At 39.7% G+C, this 15,477-nt stretch overlaps 2 protein-coding genes across 3 annotated transcripts in view; both read left to right on the top strand.

The window, feature by feature from the left end:
• LOC141791439 (protein FAM107B) overlaps positions 1–8,139 on the top strand; it is a 45,469-nt gene extending 37,330 nt beyond the window's left edge. Inside the window, exons 3-5 of one of the 2 annotated variants that reach the window (XM_074671934.1) lie at positions 1,620–1,818; positions 4,085–4,244; positions 4,638–8,139. In XM_074671934.1, the coding sequence (XP_074528035.1) occupies positions 1,620–1,818; positions 4,085–4,244; positions 4,638–4,754 (476 nt within the window). In that variant the 3' untranslated portion in view covers positions 4,755–8,139. The remainder of the gene's footprint in view (positions 1–1,619; positions 1,819–4,084; positions 4,245–4,637) is intronic. The other variant, XM_074671925.1, reaches the window with a different exon arrangement.
• A 1,811-nt stretch (positions 8,140–9,950) lies between these two features.
• pik3c2b (phosphatidylinositol-4-phosphate 3-kinase, catalytic subunit type 2 beta) overlaps positions 9,951–15,477 on the top strand; it is a 56,963-nt gene continuing 51,436 nt past the window's right edge. The window contains exon 1 of the mRNA XM_074667397.1: positions 9,951–10,235. The gene's annotated coding sequence lies outside the window, so the exon portion shown is untranslated. The remainder of the gene's footprint in view (positions 10,236–15,477) is intronic.

The following is a 15,477-nucleotide window of genomic DNA, read 5'->3' as shown; positions in this document are numbered from 1 at the left end:
TACAAGAGCAATACTAAACAATACTGTTATGTGTGATGAAATATGCAGGAACTTTAGAGAATTAGTGACGAATAGTTAAATAAATTAATAAACCATATGAATTGTACACTACATGTTCCATTACCATTGTGCAAAATCTACACTATAAGGTTTTTGACTCATTTTCAAAAGATTGGCCTGACAAATTCAAAACTGTATAAACTACTCAAATCAGAGGTTTTTTTGTTTGTTTGTTTGATTTTTGTTTTTTTGTTTTGTTTTGTTTTTGTTTTTTGTTTTTTTTTTTGTTGATGTTGCAGTCCACAGAATAAATTAGAAGGTTAGAGAAGTCATTGAAGTCTCATCCCTGACACTGGAGCTCATATATTATTATTAGTAGTAGTGGTAGTAGTAGTAGTAGTAGTAGTAGTCGTAGTAGTAGTAGTAGTAGTAGTAAAAATTGAAGTATTGTTGTTGTTTTTATTTGTTTTCTTTTGTTGTTGTCGTTTTTGTTATCTTTCATTTCATATATATTTTCATATATATATATTTATATTTATTTATATAATTTATATGTATATTTTTTTAACCAGGTTGGTCCCACTGAGATTTTAAAAAATCTTTTTCAAGCTTCTTTTTCAAGGTACAGCCAAGACAGGCAGCAGCAAAAACACAAAGTAACAGTCAGGAAGAACACAAGGATACAAAGCACAGTCAACAAAACAAAAGATTATGGATTAAATCATGTTCTAGGAATCAGTTGTTCAAACAACTGAGCTTAAACACGTATATCTAATAGAACTGGCTTCCATCATGTCTTTCTGTTTGTTTGTTGCACCAGCTAAATATGAGGATAATTATAATGTTGAGCGCTGTATTTTTTTGTCATCAGTTGCATGCAAACTTATATCTATGTGCATCTTCACATTACATTTGTCAGTACCTGTGCTTGCAGCATGAGACACCAGGTAACTGATCCTTTGGAGTCTGAAATCTGTGCAGTAGAGCAGGTTCGTCTGGAATAAAACCTGACAGCAGCAGAGTGAGCGCTGTCAGAGCAGCCGTCTGCAGACTCTTGGCCTTTTACTGCAGCTGTCCCTGTTTCCGTCTGAGACGACCAGACATCCAGCGCTCATTTCATTTTTGTGAAATATGAAGCAGCGGCAGCATGTCATGTCGGTCTCTGGTTGCACTCGAGAAAGGGGTCATTGTGTGGAGTGAACTGTATGACATCTGATCTCTGACTCCCAGAATATCTGAGGACTCGGATCAGATGCCCGTTAATCTGTCCTTTATTCTCCGAACAAACAGGAACCGTGAACAGTTTGGACGTTAAAGGCTGAAAAACATGGACCAGGACCAAGATTGAGTCTGATAGACATAAAATCCCTGCAAGTGTCCCTAAAGCAGTGGAAACGTGATTTAAATCCCTTTAAGACTGTTATTTATCCTCTGATGAATTAGCACAAAAAGGATGTAACGTCCTCCCACAGGCAGAAACCCTAACAAAACCAGATCAGTTGGTGAAGAGCCGTCTGTCTCATCTGGACAGGCAGATAAAATCATGCTAATCTAATTCTTTCCTTTAATCTCTTTATCCTGAAAGCTCTCATTATTGCCCCTCTGCCTCTGTGTTTCAGCCTCAGCGTATGCAAACCTGCAGCAGCACCGGCCGGAGGGCAGGAGGCCGTCCCCGGTGTCTGGCTACGTCCCCCAGCCTGACTACTTGGAGGGAGACGAAGACCAGGACCTCATCAAACCCAAGAAGCTGGTGAATCCTGTCAAAGCTTCGAAGAGTCACCAAGAGCTTCACAGAGAGCTGATGAGCAGCTGCAAACGGTAACAGCAGAGCTTGACTTATTTTGATGTTAAACACTCGAGCCCAAACTTTCTGCACCTTCACCTCATTTAAAACCCAAACTGTGTCAATAAATATTTAGGACTTGGGTCTTGTAGTGTATTAAAATGTATCAGAGGTCTGCAGCAGTGTCTGTCGTGGTCTTGTCTGCTGCTTCCTGGGTTCGTCCTCACTGACTTCAGAATCCTGGCACGCTCACGCCGAGAGTCAGATGAGCAGATTATGGAGGGTTAATGACTTTAATCTCTGGGATGAAAATATGTTTTTCAGTCTGGGATCACGCAACATCAGCAGACTGACACTGCTGTTTAACCCGTGGACCAATCAGAGAGCAGCATTTCTCTTAAACTATCTTTAACTACGCAGAGAGAATCAGGCTTCCTGCAGGCCGCTCTGCATCTGTCCACCCGTCCCTGCCGTCACGCTCAGACTCTGTGAAGACCAGAACAGACGCTGCTAAGCAACAGCCTCACACCTCGCAGGCCTGTGGCGCCGCCGAGGATGCTGGGAAAGTTTCCACATCAACTTCACACAGGCGCTCATTCACACCCAGAGCTTTAACTCCACGGGCAGAGTGAGCTCGGCTTTCTCTCTCCAAGTTTGTCATTCAGGAGGAAGACTGAGGCTGGAGGAGGCCCAGGAACACACACACACACACACACACAAACACACACACACTGAGCATCATTAGCAGCTACTTTATGAACCAAAACTTTGTCAAAGTTTGGGTCAAAGATGCTACAGCTCTCAGCAGGTGGTTGGACATGAGGAAAGAAAGTTCAGCTGAAAAATCTGAAAGTTTTTCTGAGCAGACATATTAGAAAATGTTGTTTCTGCAGCAAACACATTGAACATGAACAGAGAGCGGGTGACAATCAGCTCTCTGAATGTTGCTTAATACATTGACTCCACATAAACTCCAAAAACAGAAATCAAACAATGAATTTGGGAGGTTAAATGATTGAATAGATAAAAATCCCTTGATTTGTATTTTTTCCTGAAACCAAACATCTGTAGCATGTTTCTTTGTCAAAACAGTAATGTTCACAAATGACATGCAAGTTTGTGTGTGAGTTCAGTGTTGAATCAGATAACAGAAAGGATGGTTTTTAAGAGTAGGACCGACTGAGGAACGCTTGAAAATAGTTCTGTAGATTAAAAACAGGGACAAAAGAGGATTTACACCAAATACAGGAGTAAAATAGAAACAGAAGAACTGTTCTGAAATATTCTTTTTTGCCTTAATGCCTGTTAGATGAGAAGAAATGCGTCAAATATCAGATGATTAAACTTTCAAGTACCTCTGAAATTAAATTTCACAAGTTCTGAAAATCAAAAGTTTGTGCTTTGTTAGGTCAGATTTATGTTTTAGTTCTGATTTAAATCTACAGCAGAAACATCTGAGTAATGAGAGAGTGCCCCCTGGTGGTGGAAATGCAAATTAAAGCACAGGGCTGTTAATCAGAGGCATCAATTTAAAGTTTTTTAAACAACTTGGTTTTTATTGTTATCTCATTAAAGCTGGTCCATCAGTATGTCTGCCCACTTAAGTTTTATTTTCCATTTCACTCTCATAAGTAATCACAAAACAGAATTATTAATACTCTTATGTTCATTTAAAGGAAATTCTGTTTTTGTTTTTATTGTTTTCTTATGTTGTTAGTGCAGGAAAAAAAAAAAAAAAAAATCAAATCGAAGTTACAACCCAATCAGGTTACATTCAATGTGATAAAGTGACTGAAAATATGCTCTGTCAAACAGTTGAGCAGACTAGTAATTCTGCCAAAGGTAATTTTAAATTGCTTCGTTTTACATCATCACATTCAAACTCCTATAATGGCTTTTTTGTTTTAGATAACTTTGGTGCCCCCTGTGGACAAAGCAATAAATCTATTAAATACTTTGAAGTGTTTTCTTTGAAAGCATTTTTGTTTTGAATCCAGTTTAGTTTTTAATCTTGTTTAACTATGTCGTACATTAAGCTCATTTGATTCAAAGTGCTTTACAAATAAAATGTATTCCTTATTATTATTATCATTTTTATTATCAATAATAATAATAATAATGATAATAATAATAACTCTGCTTATAATGCCCTGTTCAAAGAAGAATCACATTTTTTGACGTTTTCGCCTTCTCTCCCATCCTTTTTGACTCCTGAGTACAGATATAAGTACCTGCCTCACCATTGGAGCTTCGCACTGTTCTGTAAATGATTTGTGATATCTTCCTGTGTGTATGTTTCAGGGGTGGGAGCATGGTGGAGACGAAGCCGGAGCTGCAGAGAGTTCTGGAGTCCAGGAAAAGAGATCAGATGATCAAACAGAGGAAGCAGGAAGACGAAGCTCGCAGGAAGATCTCTCCTCTGGAGGCTGAGCTGCTGAAGAGACACAAGAAACTGGAGGAGGTAACACACACACACACACACACACACACACACACACACACACACACACACACACACACACACACACACACACACACACACACACACATGCATAGTATCACAAACAGTAATGGTGGTTACCTGTTGATAGCATGATGAGTGCTGTAACCTTCTGGTCCTGCAGGTGGCAGCACTACTACAGGAACTGGACTCAAGTCACTTTGAATAACAGCTTTATGCTGATTTAGGGGCTCTTTTATTCTTACCAAACTAACCAGACAAACTCTGAGATAACACTGTCGTCTCTGTTTTTGAAAAATAGACAAGTCCTTGGGGGTGTAGCTTTGGAAAAGCCATCCTGCTAAGCTAGCTAAAGAGATTCTTGTCCTGACTGTTTCCTGTCTCGTCTTTCAGATGGAGAAGGAGCAGGAGAAGGAGCAGCAGGAAAACCTGAAGGCTCCAGAGTTTGTCAAAGTCAAGGAGAACCTGAGACGGACGTCGTTTCATGGGAAAGAAGAGAAGGAGGTGTAGAGACAGAGCATCTGTCCTTCAAAAGACAGAGGGCTAAGACCCAGACTGTCCACATGTGTACAGGACTATCAGAGGACTCACTGAGGACATGTGGAGGACAAAAGTATAAAATGAGGACATTCTGGTGGCCCAAACATCAATGAAGGACTTTCACTGTGAGGACGCTGGAGGGACACTGAGGATGTTTTTCAATACCACAATCAGTCACTGAGGACAAGATGATAAGACAACACCTGTAAGACACTCTGAGGACATAAGCACACAAAGTCCTCAACACAGAGACATTAGGATACAGAGTAGAAGAACACAGAGGAAAAAACACTCTAAGGGCACACTGAAGACACTTTAATGTCCCAAACACATGATTAAAAAACTCTGAGGACAAAACCACACAGTGGACACATAAAGGACGAAAAATCTCTCTCCAATTTAGTACACTCAAAGCACACAGTTACAGTAATTAAATAAACTTCTCGTTACACTTTAGGACAATCCGAGGACGCACAGAGGAGACAGATGACTGGACACTTATAGGATAAAACCAAGCAGAGACGATCTGAGAACATCTTAGGACAAAATGAGGACACACTTAAGAAGACACACTGGAGAACCACTGATTGTGATCCTGGGACACAAACAAACTGATGAAGGCCTTGTTGACACTGTGAGGACAGAAACCCTTATGATGAAGATAAGGTCATCATGGGCAAAGACTGACGAGGAGAAGTGAGGACACAAACAAAATTAGGACATTACTGCAAACAAACAGTACAGCAAATACGTTGCGGACAATAGAAGGACAGAATCGTTGCAAGGACAAGATTCAGGCACAAGAATGAGAAAAGTTAAGGGACTATTAAATTAGGACAAAGTGAGGGTAGAGAAACTATCAGGTACAATGTCAGGACACAAGTAAAGGCCCAACAAAAAATATGGACTCTGAAGGAACCCACTGAGGTCTTTCTTTGGATGCTTTGGGGACAACAGAAAAAATTACATTCTACTTCTAAAACAGGATGAGGACACCTATGGACCCTCACTTGACACTACAAGCACACAGACACTAAAGACATTATGACATATACTGAAAGTAAGACACTAGACCAACTACGAGGACACTTAAAGTGAGGACAAACTGAAGGGAAATTGAAATAATAAGACACCAGAAACACAAGGGACACAAACATAAATAAGACATGCATACAATGAAAGGACACTGACACAAAAAGACTCAGCACAAAATAGGAACAGTATAAGGTACACTGAGTTCACAATGAGAACAACACATCTGGTCACACTATGAGGACACTAAGGGACAAAAAAAACATACAGACCAAATGATGGAGACATTAAAAGACAAAAAAAACACTGAGATCACAGGTTGGCCACAATGAGTACAAAAACACACTGAGCGCTCAAAATGGACACTATTCGGACGACAAGGTCCAAGTCCATTGTGAACACACAATAAGGACACACCAAGGGCAAAAAGTAAGGACAAAATGGGGCGGAGGAGGACAACAAGGTTATAGACACTAAAATCAAAATGAGGACAAAAACAAACTCAGCATGAGGTGATGACACATTGTGGACACAGATTCTGAGATCAAAATGAGGACACAATGAGGGCAAAAACACGAAGGACATTATGAAGGCATAAAAGGACATTTTGAGGGATAATAAAGAAACAAAAGCCCAAAAAGGACCATTTAGGAGCCTTTTAAGGACATTATAAGGACATGAAGGACTTGAAAAGAGTTCTGTTTTTAACACTGGGACATTATGAGGACAATACGAGCACACAAATACTGAAGACACTATGCACAATAAAGAAAGGACGCTAGACACATTGATGACACAGAAATACTATAGAACCAATAAGATCATTATACAGACGCTAAAAGGACACTTCAAGTGAAGACCCAGTCAAGGCAAATAAAGATTACATGATGCCTGACATACTTTAAAGACACAAACACACTCTGGATGCTAATAGGTAGAACTACTACACTGAGATCAAAATGAGGTCAAAAACACTTAGATCACAATAAGCACACTATGATGGCAGAATGAGGGCAGAACAGTGAGGACATAACCGGGACAAATGAGGACAAGAAGCCACTGGACACACTGCAGGGGCTCAAAGACTCTCAGGGTGACAGGGGCTTTAATTGGAAACAAAAGCACTGTTAGCACTTGGACAAAAAAATAAATCATGTGGTCAAAACAAACTAAACACACAATGAGGGCAAAAACACAATACTTCTCCTTTTTTCCATATCTTTACTAAAGGATATGTGGATACATAGAAGCTAAATGAGAGACAGATTATCATATAAAACATAAAAAAGGGTAAAGACGAGATCTTTCTTGTGATGACTGACACAATGACTCCTGATGACTCTGTAAACCAGAACTGACAGTATTGCATACTAGAATTAAATGACATAATTGTTTTATATCATGGGACTAAGTAAAAATATAGAAATATACTAAAAAGAAAAAAAGCACCTCAAATGCGGCCATGTTTGAGACAAAAAGTGCTAAGTGTGAATGTGTCATCCTCACTTCCTAATTTTGTGTATATTTATGTAATTGAAGACATAGTTTGACAAAAAAAGTGATATAATGAGTAAAATGTGACAATATGACATCATTTTATCACCATAAGTCAAAGTCTGCAGATCACAGAATCTATACACCCTGTGTTGGATTATTGTACAGACTAAAACTTGGGATGAAGTCTGGACTTTGGAGAAGAAGATAAAGTTGTTTGTTCTCGTGCCTACATCTCCTCTGCGTGTCCTTGGACAAACGTTTGACAGAATCTGCAGGATGTTTGTCAGTATTCAGGAAAAGGAGTCACTCAGCTGCAGAGTGACGTATTTTTAACACATCTTTCTGTTTAGTATAAACACATCAATAATGATTATTATGGAGATCAAAGATCCTACACCCACCAGGTTTATGTCTCTGACAGTCCTTCCCTTGATATGATGAAAAAATGATTTAATATGATTTGAAAATATGGAAATCATAGTTCAGGTACTTTTTTCTTGCAGGTCAAAAACATGAAAAACTCGGAGTGTGAGAAACATGAAGCCACAACAGACAAACATCAGATCTTTTAAAAATATGATTTACCCTTTTTTCTTGTTCTAACGTTTGATCAAAAGATCCTTAATGTGTTACTGAAGCCTTACATTGATCAGGTTTTACCAACGTGTACAATCATTGAAATCATGTTGAATGTCTCGATTAGAGCACTTTAGACTGTAACTGTAAAAATGAAGATTTTAATCTAAACACACTGATTTTGTTTGACCCTGTTGTATTTTCTTCTCGCAGCTTTCAAAGCATCTGCTGTTCTGATTAACATGTTCAGATTCAACGCTGAATAAAAGTGTAACCTGCAGCAGAAACATGTGATGGGATGATGAATATGTGAGGGACAGAGGGTGTATTGTGAGGGGGGGGGGATGGAGCTCCTGCAGGGTGTGCAGGACCCACAGTGAAGATGTTACCAACTGAAGACGTGAACAAGCTGATTTAAACAAGTGTCAAAGTGATGATTAACACTGATTTAGAATGATTTTTAAATGTAGCTTAAGAGTCACTCTGATTTCACAGCAGGAAGCACTTCAACACTTTTGTCTCAAGAGTTCATGCCCTTAAATGTTCCCCCCAGATGAAGGGTTAATCCGCTGTAAACAGGTAAGTTGGTTATAAATTCAGCCGTACAGTTGTCATGAAGACATAAATGAGCTAAAGAAAAACTGTTTTAATATGGAGCTCTGTGGGGACTGAGCTGTAGTCTTCAAAATAAATAAAAAAATAAAATAAATAAATAAATAAAGAAATAAAGAAAGAAAGAAAGAAAGAAAGAAAGAAAGAAAGAAAGAAAGAAAGAAAGGAAGGAAGAAAGAAAGAAAGAAAGAAAGAAAGAAAGAAAATAGAATAAATATAAATTATTACATTTTTAAACAATGGAGAAAAAGTAAAGTTTTTCAGACACGTTTGGACCAGACTTTTTCATTCAGAAATATCTGACTGGACCTCACAAGAAACATCAGGTAAACTCTGGAGAAGACATAAATACAGTAAAACACAGTAGCACCAATTCAGAACCACCAGAGGGATCGTTACGGTAAGATTGAAACACCGAGTTAAACTCTGTAATCGGTCTAAGTATCCATGTTTTTGATGTTTGTTTTAGTGGTAAATGACTCTATTCTTCTACGGTGGCTTAATTACCTCTAACCTCAGAGCTTCTGTGCGTAAAGATGGTTTTGTCCACTGGGTGTCGCTGTTCCCCGTCTTTTCTCTCTCAGCCAAAGCTCCGTTAAGTTGGACAGGATAACCGGAAGTACTTTGAATTTATGTTTGTGCGTACCCAGAGGTAAAGAAGAGGGTCACATAATCAAAACACAAAAGGATCAAATGAAATGGAAAATCAAACAGTTTCCATTTTATATATTTTTTGAAAAACATATTATATCTTTATAAACTTTTCATTTTGAACCAAAGACATGTCCAATAATTCTGAGTTTTATGCAGGGTTTTAGCAAATTGGAGTTTTAAATAATTTATTTTAACTCAAATCTTTATTCTTACCTTATCTATCTATTTGGACTTATTTTTTGAATTTGTTCATTTGTTTTTGTTTTTATTTTTTTTTTGTATGAGTTATTTTTGGGGTATGCAGCGTGGACCTTCAGGAAATACAGGATTTCTATATTAATTTAAATTATTCATTATTTTCTTGCTAAATTGATGCTTTAACCCTTATGTCAACATTTAAGCTATTTAGCTCCATATATTTTGGTGATTTCAACTGTGCACTCCTCCCTTCTCAAAAAAAGTTTTGCATGTTTCCCCACTACTTTATCTACTTTTCTACTCTATTATATTCAGTCGCTATGCTTCTGATAAAAGGGTGACTAATTCATATTGCAAACATTTTACTCATATCGCATTGTTTTTTTATCGAATTGATTTTATTCTTAAACTATCCATATATTCCATGTAATAGGATAAATTTATTACGTTCTGCAGCACTAGCAAACAAGTGATAGAAATGTGGTATTTTTACATCTTATATTTTGAATTTATTTTACTTTGAAGGTCTTACCGGAAGCTGCCTTTGTTTTTCATGCGTCACTTGATGTCCGGCAGCTGCTGTTGAGAGGCTGACGCAAAGCCGAAGACCTCGCTAGAGACCGGGTCCCGGAGCCGCTGGAGCCGCCTCGTACAGCGGGCTGCATTGTTTAACCCGTCCACAGAGGCGGGGGTCCGGTTCTACCGTGCGAAATGTGTGGAATACCGTCCGAACCTGCAACAGGACTGTAAAAACCTGCGTGGATTTAATCTCCGAGAAGAAATTCGTACTTTGGAGGGATTGATGTAATTTTTGGGAGGAAAGTAAACCGCTTTAAAATGGCAACCGCAGCCCGCTCCCGGCGACCATAGCCTGTGACTCAGGTAAGATTTTCCCACCTGGAGAGGAAAGAAGCAGCTGCCTATGAGCTTCGCCTGCTTTGAATACGAAAATGACCCGGTGCGTTTCTCCGAGAGGTGAAGTTCAGTCTGCTAACATGCTGTAGGACTGCGCTGTTTCACCAGACCAGAACATCAATACAAACTCCATTTACAGATCTTCTAATTTAAGAAATCACGCTCTCTTGTTATTTTAAGCTCTTGATTAAAGAAGGCCAGTGATTGTTTCAAAATCCACATGGTGTAAACGTAAATTCGGCACATATATAACCTAGTTTAATGCAAATGATTAATCATAAATCAAGCTAACGTTTGAGAAGTGGTTCGGGCTGCTCGACACCGCCCTCCATAGCTGTATACCAGTGGAAAACGTGAAAAGCGATAGGAATAAGACGAGTATTTGATGTAAAACAATTTTTAAAAATCGTTTAATGTACATGTAATATGTGCATCTTGATTTAAAAGACAAATAGAGTCCCTAAGTAGTGTTTATGGCCGGTGGGGATGCTGCCTGTTACCCGTTGAATGAGGCCATGTTAAAGTGCCATATTTCTGGCTGGGGTTTGGTGGGGCTCTCGCTCCCCCTTCACACAGGATTGAACTGTGAGGTGAAAACGCTGCAGCAGACAGTCGGTAGGCTGCTGGCAGCTGCAGTGGCAGCAGCTGTCACAGATGTGAGGGCACAGTTCCTCTCGTATAATTCTTTCTTTAACTCATGAACCTCAGACACGCCTGTCACCTGTTTCTGTCTGAGCCCACGCACTGTGTGCCTCTCTTTACCCACTCTCTGTGCAAAAGTTTTGTTTTCCAATGATAAATGTAAAGCATCTCTAAACGAAAAAGCCAAAAAAAAAGCTAACAGTTCTGACTCCAACCGCAGTGACCCTCTCCTGGAGTGGTCTATGACGTCATATGCACCTGTCCAGCAGGTGGATTTTTTGGTGATATAATCTGTGATGTGACGCACTCTAAAATACTCTGAAATGATTTTGTTTGAAGGTTTCACCCATGGATGCAAAACTTTGTCAACAACCCATAAGCCATCATTGTTATGACGTCATCGCGGGGGCGTGGTATCGTGAAGTCAGCATAGTGAAATCACTGTTTGTCAAAATCAAAGCTGTGCAAAGCTTAATGTTTGTTCCCTGGATTAAGATGAAAAGGCTGATTGAAATTGTGATATATGACTGAGATTGATCAGAAAGAAGGTCATATTTAAATTTTGGCAGTGATAAGCCAAGGACTTCCACTGGTGCTTTGCAAAATGGCAGCAGTCCTGTACTGATCTAAGAGCACAGCACACTGAACAGCATTTTTTATGAATTTTAAAAAGTGCTTCTTCATGAAGGTCATGCATGCTCACAAAGCAATTTTCAACCAGGCTGAGTCACAAAAGCTTGTCAGCATCAAGATTCTGTTGACACCCTGACAAAGAAAGAAAAACCTATGAACACAAACCCAATGGAAAAATCAACCTTTGCAGAAAGAGACCTTAAAAACCCCAGATGTATTACTCATCTACATCATGATGTAGAGGTTTCAGCATTCTTGGACATGCCTGCTGCTAATAAATCTGAGGAAAATACGTTTAGTTTTGATTCTTAAAGATGTAGCTGACTGAAGCTGACTCCAGTGCGACTGGAAAGATATGGTAAAAGTGGGACACCGAGAAGACAGGTGGAGATACAGTAAAACACGGACTCAGTGGAGACAATGATACAATGTTGATTGAATTAAGGGAAGACAGATGCAGATACTGTGAAACTAGGTTTAAGAGGAGATGTTGTAGATATTGAGAAACTGGGACTTAGAACATACAAAGAGGGATACAGTAAAACGAATACTCAGTGGGGACAGATATCGACACAGTGTAAGTGGCCTAAGAAGAGACAGATGGAGATGCAGTGAAACTGGGACTCTGTGGAAACAGATGGAGATACAGTGAAACTGAGACTCGGTGGAGACAGATTTGAGATACAGTGATACTAGGACTGAATGGAGGCAGATGTTGATACAGGGAAACCAAGACTTAGTGGAGACAGATGGAGATACAGTGAAACTATGACTCAATGGAGACAGATGGAGATACAGTGAAAGTGAGACTCAGTGGAGACAGATGGAGATACAGTGAAACTAGGACCCAATAAAGACAGATGGAAATACAGTGAAAGTGAGACTCAGTGAAAACTTGGAGATTCAGTGAAACTATGACTTAATGGAGACAGATGGGGATACAGTGAAACTATGGCTCAATGGAGACAGATGGAGATACAGTGAAAGTGAGACTCAGTGGAGACAGATGGAGATACAGTGAAACTAGGATTCAATGGAGACAGATGGAAATACAGTGAAAGTGAGACTCAGTGAGAACTTGGAGATTCAGTGAAACTATGACTTAATGGAGACAGATTTGAGATACAGTGAAATTAGGACTAGACAGATGAGAGATACAGTGAAACTGAGACTCAATGAAGACAGCTGGAGATACAGTGAAACTAGGACTCAATGGATATAGATAGAGATACAGTGAAACTAGGATTCAATGGAGACAGATGGAGATACAGTGAAACTAGGACTCAATGGAGACAGATGGAGATACAGTGAAAGTGAGACTCAGTGGAGACAGATGGAGATACAGTGAAACTAGGACTCAATAAAGACAGATGGAAATACAGTGAAACTGAGACTCAGTGAAAACTTGGAGATTCAGTGAAACTATGACTTAATGGAGACAGATGGGGATACAGTGAAACTATGGCTCAATGGAGACAGATGGAGATACAGTGAAAGTGAGACTCAGTGGAGACAGATGGAGATACAGTGAAACTAGGACTCAATAAAGACAGATGGAAATACAGTGAAAGTGAGACTCAGTGAAAATGTGGAGATTCAGTGAAACTATGACTTAATGGAGACAGATTTGAGATACAGTGAAACTAGGACTAGACAGATGAGAGATACAGTGAAACTGAGACTCAATGAAGACAGCTGGAGATATAGTGAAACTAGGACTCAATGGATATAGATAGAGATACAGTGAAACTAGGATTCAATGGAGACAGATGGAGATACAGTGAAACTAGGACTCAATGGAGACAGATGGAGATACAGTGAAAGTGAGACTCAGTGGAGACAGATGGAGATACAGTGAAACTAGGACTCAATGTAGACAGATTTGAGATACAGGGAAACTAGGACTAGACAGATGAGAGATACAGTGAAACTGAGACTCAATGAAGACAGCTGGAGATACAGTGAAACTAGGACTCAATTGATATAGATGGAGATACTGTGAAACTAGGACTCAATGGAGACAGATGGAGATACAGTGAAACTAGGACTCAATGGAGACAGATGGAGATACAGTGAAACTATGACTCAATGGAGACAGATGGAGATACAATGAAACTAGGACTCAATGGAGACAGATGGAGATACAGTGAAACTGAGACTCAGTGGAGACAGATGGATACATAGTGAAACTGGGACTCAAAGGAGGATGTTCTAGATATTGAGAAACATGGACCAAGAAGACACAGTAGCAATGGTTACACGAGGGGTTTTTCATCTTTCGGAATTGAATCTTTCTAAATGACTTTTCTGAAAACAATAGTATACATGGAAAGGAATATTCCAATCTCTGGTCTACATGCGCCGCTATTATCATACAGAATAGTCAATTTGGCATGCGCCCCCAAAGGTAAACAAAAAAAAATGAGGAACGTCTCTAGTTGCGTCTTACATCATATCTGATCATGTGCTGAAAGAACGCACCCTTACAACTTACCATTTAAGTGGATACATGATACCTTATTATCATGGAATCAGAGTGACTCTTATGTCCATTCAGATTGGCACTTTTCTTTTGGAATGAGGTGTTTACAAAGATTAAATTCTTTCTGTTTGAGCAAATAAACCAAATGCAAGCGGAATATTTGGGTCCATGTTTACGTGGCTAGCAATACTGTGTTACTCAGAATCAACAGAGTATTTGTGACTCAGTGGAAATAGATGGAGATACATTGAAACTCAGAATTACAGAACATTAATATAAATACTGTGCAGTTTGGCCTCAGAGGAGACAGATGAAGGTACAGGAAAACTAAGCGACTGATAGAGATGGCGAGAAACTGGGATTTAGGGGCTGTTTAAACAACAAAGGTTGTAGAATGTTACACAAAAGAATTGAGTGGGATTTTTTTGTTGCTGCTTGAACATCAAGCTGAAGTTCACACTGAAAACGCTGACATCATGCTTTGCTTTGCGCATGTTCACACAACATTACAACAGTACTGTCGTAACGATCACGGCTGACTACCGTGTTGTAATTGAGCCGCTGAATTAGCTGACTCTCTTTCAACGAAATTAGCATGTTGCACAATTTCTGCCATGACCAATCCCTAATATGCCAGAAGATCGGCCCAACTCTACTTTGGCGTAAATCTAACCAAAGCTGTTTTGGTACAAGACAGTTATGGCGCCAACTGGTGTGCCTACCACTTGGACTAAGAAGATACAGATGGAGATACAGTAAAATTTAGAATCAGTGGCGACAGATTACAATACAGTGAGTGTAGTTGGGCATCAGAGGAGAAAACTGGGACCCAAAGGTGCAATTGTTGATTCAGTAAACCTGGGACTTAGTAGAGTTAGATATAGTTTAAAAACTAGAACAAAGTGAGGACAGAAGGTGATGTTTTAAACTGGGACTCAGGAGAGACGGATGAAGCTACAGTGAAACTGGGACTTACTTAAAGCTACGGTCTACGATCTGAAACCCAGTTTGGCTCCACCTCCGTGTTCCAAGATCCCGCCCCCCAGCTCATATCGCCCTTCTGCGCCTCCTAACAACATGCCCCCTTCGACAGAGCAAGAAGCCAGCCGGCAGAAAATGTAACAAACACGACAGTCATCCTCCTTGTAACACACAGTGGTAGCTTTTTCAATTGGACCGGCGTGAACAAAACCATGAACTAGCCGGCGAAGCAGGTCTGGCGTTGCCACTGCCAGCTGATCAGAGCAGAGCCGACTGTGGGCGAGGCTTTACCTTTCTCAGCGTGTCTTCACCAGCTCAGTTTACAATGCTAAAGATGTGTGGCTAACTTATGCTAAAATCTATTGACAGAGCCGACCCGTTCCGACCAGCAGCGTTCAGTCATTAGCCAGTAAAGGCACAGACTAACCAGATCTATTCAGCTGACATCTCCCACTGTGGTAAACAAAGTCA

This window comes from Halichoeres trimaculatus, unplaced genomic scaffold (genome assembly GCF_033239565.1).
Source record: "Halichoeres trimaculatus isolate MK-OKI-2021-1 unplaced genomic scaffold, fHalTri1.1 fHalTri1_scaffold_1, whole genome shotgun sequence".
Classification (NCBI taxonomy): domain Eukaryota; kingdom Metazoa; phylum Chordata; class Actinopteri; order Labriformes; family Labridae; genus Halichoeres; species Halichoeres trimaculatus.
Note: the sequence above shows the minus strand (reverse complement) of the source record. Positions and strands in the feature narration are given on the sequence as shown.